Source organism: Strix aluco, chromosome 4, assembly GCF_031877795.1.
Source record: "Strix aluco isolate bStrAlu1 chromosome 4, bStrAlu1.hap1, whole genome shotgun sequence".
Taxonomy (NCBI): domain Eukaryota; kingdom Metazoa; phylum Chordata; class Aves; order Strigiformes; family Strigidae; genus Strix; species Strix aluco.
In genome coordinates, this window is record NC_133934.1 from 105,291,131 (window position 1) to 105,296,656 (window position 5,526).

At 41.7% G+C, this 5,526-nt stretch overlaps 1 protein-coding gene across 6 annotated transcripts in view; it reads left to right on the plus strand.

Moving 5' to 3' along the window:
* The window catches only part of MIA2 (MIA SH3 domain ER export factor 2), a 37,905-nt gene extending 34,953 nt beyond the window's left edge, over positions 1 to 2,952 (plus strand). For all 6 annotated transcript variants that reach the window (XM_074824679.1, XM_074824681.1, XM_074824680.1 and 3 more), the window contains 3 exons: positions 831 to 907; positions 1,318 to 1,546; positions 2,387 to 2,952. In XM_074824679.1, the coding sequence (XP_074680780.1) occupies positions 831 to 907; positions 1,318 to 1,546; positions 2,387 to 2,538 (458 nt within the window). In that variant the 3' untranslated portion in view covers positions 2,539 to 2,952. The remainder of the gene's footprint in view (positions 1 to 830; positions 908 to 1,317; positions 1,547 to 2,386) is intronic.
* Positions 2,953 to 5,526: the final 2,574 nt, after the last annotated feature.

Below are 5,526 nucleotides of genomic sequence, written 5' to 3' on the forward strand. Positions count from 1 at the left end.
CTTTATTCAGGCAGAAGTGTAAGAAAGCAGTATTTTTCAAATCTTGGGTTTGTTTTTTCTGGTTGGGGTTTTTTGTTTTGTTTTTTTTTGTTTGTTTTTAACGAAGGAGTATGTTTAGTGTCTATATTTAGTATATTTATATCCAGTTAGAATCTCCTCTGACAATTCCCTTTAAGAATTTTCTCCAGTTGTTACTGAAAATACTTGTTCTCAGGGAAGTGTAAAGGTAAAAACACTGAAGTTCCTATTTATCTCTTAATTTACAGAGTACAGCGAATTGGAGGATGATTATTTCTGAACGCTCATCCTGAACTGATGTAGTTCTGAAAGTCTCAATGTTTAGCAGGGAAAGAAGGAATTGGGTTTTGTCAGATTTGAATAGGATTGCTGTTGAGTTCCTTGCCAAGAGTGTATCATAGTGCAGTCATTCCCAGAGTTGGGCTTACCAAAAAAATAAAGTATTAGCAGGAGGGAGGGGAAAAATGGAACCGGTACAGTAATGTTAAGATGTATTGCTAAGAAAATGCACTTGTAACTTCTGAAAAAAATACTAAAATGGAAGAAAAAGCCTTATTTGGATACAAGTAACTTCAGTAAAAGCTGCAACCTTGTAATTCATGTGCAGCCTGTACAGAAATTGGAGAAAATACTCAGGCATAGCTTTGTGTACCTCAGTTGTCTTTCAGTCTGTCTGCAGAACAGTTGCTTGGTACAGCAATACTTGGGGTTTTTTTCTGGCCTCTATATCCTGATTTCAGAAAAAGTACTGAAATCAGTGGTGGAGAGAAAGGAGGTCAGCACTGAGTAACTTCTTTAACTTTTACATACAGATGGACAAACATCTTCAGAAAATAGCCCACGAACAGAACCAAGTGGAAATGGCATGAAAGATCATTCTAACCTTAGTGTAAGTAGCTAAACAGAAATTGATTTAAAGAAGCTTTAATTTCCTGCAAAGTATTTAGGAAATGTGTAACCAGTGTACATTGGTTACATTGTATTGTGCTGTGCAGTCCAAATGATAAAATATGTATACTTTTATCACAGCACTTACTGTCTTGTGAATTAATTTTGATGTATGACTAATATAATCCCTGCTGAAAATTAATTATAACCCAAAAGACGAAACTATGGTCAAGCAGATGGTCAGTGCACGTAGATAGCCTTGCTCAGGATTATGCCGTAGCTGAGGCAGAGTTGGCACTGGCTGTTAGCTGGTGCTACAGTCTACATCAAAGCATGCCTGATGGGAGTGGAGAAGTTCCCTCTCCTCATCCCCTGCCCTAAGCTAACTTCCCTGTTTTTGTGGTGTTGCAGAACTCACTACCTGATCAGGCGCTGGCATCTGAAAGTGAAGCTGTGGGCTCAGGGTTTGCTCCTCCACCTTTCCCTCCAGTCCGACCACCTCCGTTGATGCCTGTGGATCCTAGAGCCCCCTTCATGAGACGAGGACCTCCTTTTCCTCCCCCTCCTCCTGCTGGCATGTATGGACCACGTGAATATTTTCCAGTACGAGACTTTGGGCTTCCGCGCCCTCCGCTGCCAAGTACGTAGCTTTTGCCAGCGTTTACTCCAAGTTGCTGAGCATGAGTGCTTGGTGCAGGTAGTGAGTTACCACACTGAGTGAACACTTATATCTTTATTTGCACATACTATTTTTCAATTCAACTGACAGGGAGCATCTTTTCTGATTAAGGTTAATTGTGTTGTACACTTTCTTTTTTGCAGTTGCTCATATTGATGTTCTTACAAATACTAGCTTTGGCTGGAAAATACACATACACGTACTGTTCAGCATTTAAAGGGGTTTTGGGGGTGTAAGAAAGCAAGTAGGTGCTTACCTTAATCCTTTTGCTCCTATGAGGTTGCATCATATATAAATCTTAAAGTTTCATCTTTAGCTTTGAGGTATGCTACTGTCCATGGAAGGGCAGGCATCTGGGACATACCTGTTAATTGTTTCTCCTTGGAGCTTGCATTAGTGGAGTGAGATGTAAGTATCAGACTGAAGGGCTTCCTTCTGCCTCCTGGTGTTCTCTGATTAACCTGTGAAGAACTGAGCCCTTTATCTTCCAAAGTACCTGTAAGGTGTGAGCACCAAGGTGCTACAGCTGCTGCACCCAAGGTGGGGTGGCAGCTGCAGCCCATAACAGACAGTGACTGGCTGCTGCTGTGAGCCTGTTGCAGGAAACTGAGAAAAGTGATTGTTTGTCCTACTCCTTCGTTGCATCTTTGTCTCTTTGGAGCATAACACCTAACCTAGGTCCACGTTGTGATTTCTGTTTGTGTAGGCCATTGCTGAGCAGTAAGATACATGGGGTGGGAGGAGCAAGTACTGTTTACTGTTGTGATTGATGTTAATGGGGCTACTCTGATTCTCTCACAGTAAGAAACCCATTTCCAATGAGATCTTACCCGCACTATCCACCTCAACGACCTGGACTTTTGCCTCCGCCGCCACCTCCTGAAAATAGAGTTGAGCCACCTCAGTCAAATCCGTCAGCTGTAGAACAACCAGAACCACAGCAGGAGACTTGACAGAGTCATTTGAGCAACAGGCCCAACCCTTTCTGTACTCTCCCACCGGCATTTTTCTTTATGTTAAGTAACCATTGTTACTTGGATATGTATAAGCTACTTTGCTCAAATTGAAGCTTAATAGAAAATTCTCAGGATAGTATTTTGTAAATAGAGAATGAAATAACTATGAATATTGTGAATAAGTGATTTTCATTGTACAATAGTCATTTTAAATTAAGTATTTTAACTTGAGTAATCTCTTCAGAGGTGTATAAAATTAAATCATATGAACCATATTTTAAAAGTCCAGCTGCTTTGTCCTTGTTTAGCTGTACAGGGACTCTCTCTGCATGCCAAAAGTAATGTTTGCTGCTTTATCAATAGAATGTGAAAACAAATTGAAACAGTTAATAAAAGTTTATGGAAAATTAAGGCAATGTCACCATTAATGTGGTACTGTAGAAACAGTTGAAGAAGAATTAATATCATTCCCTACTCCATCCATCCTCTGTTAATGAACTTGTAAGTAATTTTGCAGCTCTCAGAGCTTTACATAGCGGCAGTTGTCCTACCTGTACATACATGGGGGGCAAGGGGAAATGTAGAGCAGCTCTCCCATTGCTCTGATAGGGCAGGGTAGTGTTTTATTGAGGATGTGCATAGAGGTTAAGACAGAGGAAGGAGTCATAGATAGCCGTGTGATACTTCAGCACCCCCTCCCGCCCCTTGCCTTTGAAGATGCATGGCTGTAGCACACTAACATTAGGGGTTTTTTACTGTCTTGACCTGAATTCAGTTTATTTAACATGGGATGAGACAAACCATTTCCCAATTCCTAACTTTGGAGAGCATTTGGGATTTATCAACAAAATGGCCACCTAGGCTCATCTCAACACATAGTACAGATAATTAAAACTGCAAGGCAAGACAGAATTTCTTTCTTGTCTAGAACAAGCACAGAAGCAAGTATACTCCATATGCTTAGCAAAAAAAGCAACAAAAGTGGTCAAGAACGTGCTGCTGTAGCAAACATTTAAAAACCCCAAACAAACTTAATTTTAGAAGTGAATTGTGTCCATGCACATTTTGTACTGATTGCTAGGCTTCACAAAAAAAGCAGAATTAAAAAATACAAGAAAGAAGTGGTAAACTGCAGCATTTATAATTTTGTGCCTATAAACACATTTGGTGTGTTGCCTCGTTCACCTCTTCAGGTGAGGTCAGTACTTGCTGCTCCCCTCGAGGCAGTGCCCCCCCAGCGGGTACAGTGCCTCCCGCAGGCCGGCCGGGCCCAGCTCCCCTTGTACTGACGCTGTGCCAGCGGGAGCCGCCTGCTGGGGGGCTGTTGTGGCAGTTTAGCTTCAACCTGAGAACCAGGTACTTACGGTGCAGACACTGGGTGAGGAGGGACCCTTTAAGGCAAAGAAGGAAACTCCTGACAAGCCCCCACTTGCAGCAGCAGCATCAGGCGGTTGACCTGCTGTTCCTCTGTTCTCCGCACACACTCACACAACACAGTTTCAGCCTTTAATATAAATGCAGCCACCACACCCCATAATTAAAAGTTACCAAAAAAAACCTCCAGCCCACTATTTTTGTTTGCTTAGGTCAAGGCTGCCAAGGGAGCTTCTTTTGCAGCTCAGGATTCCTGCTCCTACCCTTCTCTCCACACAGGCTTATTTCAGCTGCAGAACTCTTCCATGGCTCACTCCTGCAATTTCCTTAGTCTCCTTTCTACTTCCAGTTCAGTCCTCCAAGGCAGCTAGATAAGCCTTTGTGCTTGAGCTGTTCAAGGACAAATTCTGACAACAGATATTGAAAAGCATCATTTGTGTTAAATTGTTTTAACTGCTATTTTCTTAATTCAGCTGTTGCATCATTTTTAGCCAATTAGTTGTTTTCTAAAGGCCTGAAGTCCCTGTTGCCCCCAAAAGAAAAGGCAATCCAGTCTTAACAATTGAGAGCTTGTGTTCCCAAGTTCCCGCTGCTAAATCTAGAATGCAGCAAGACTAATTTGACATCCTTTCTCTTTAGGAAAAAGAAAAAAAAATTTAAATCCCATTTGGGATTATGCAAGCTCAAAGCAATTTCACACAGTTCGTAAGGCCCCGCTCCAAATGCAAGTGCACTTTCCACATTAGGACCATCTTAGTTTCCCAACGTTTGATTTCAGATTGCTTCAGCTTGAATCAATCCTGGTACCACTAATTCAGATTATTGCTACAAATACAAACAAACAACAAAACCAACTTTTATTTATTTCTAAGACAATAGAACAATCAGAAGTGTATTTCTCCAACACTACTCAAGGTACCAGCTTCACCACACACTCATGCCTTAAAAAGAGGCTGGTTTATATAACAGAAAGGTAAACAAGTCATTTCCCAACTGCCTTAAAGGCAGGCAGTTATCCACAGAAACACAGCAGCCTGCAGAGATAGAATTAACATCCTGCAACTGTTTAAACCAGAGGACAAAGCATTTGCTTCAGGAAGTCACACAGAAAAAGCCAGAAATCTTGATCACTTTACGACCAAATTTAAGGTCCAGATGATGCCGAACAATCCCTATCAGATTTAACTGCTACATAAACCTCCCTCCGGAGGCTGAGCCCTGAAAGGCACTGAGACCAAGTCCCATTATTTCACTTTACTGGAACATGAAAAGCTGTAACTATGTTTACTTTATTCCCCACAGCATCTCTTCAGTAAGTTGGTAAATGATCTTGCTTACCAAATCTACCAGATCTAGATGACTGCTTAAACAACCAGCAGTGCAATTCTCACGCTTGGTAGTAGTTTGGACTATTGTAAAATGAAGTTCAGAAGCTCAAATTAAATCCTTGCTTAGCACGCACACACGGAACAGCCACTCCAACAATTCTCACAGCACCATCAGCCACTTCAGGGCCCGGCAGCTCTTCGGTCGCTTACCAGACATTTGCAGTTTTCATTCAGAATGCACAGCTACGTACTCTGAGTACGGATAAAATGTCAAACTGAAGCA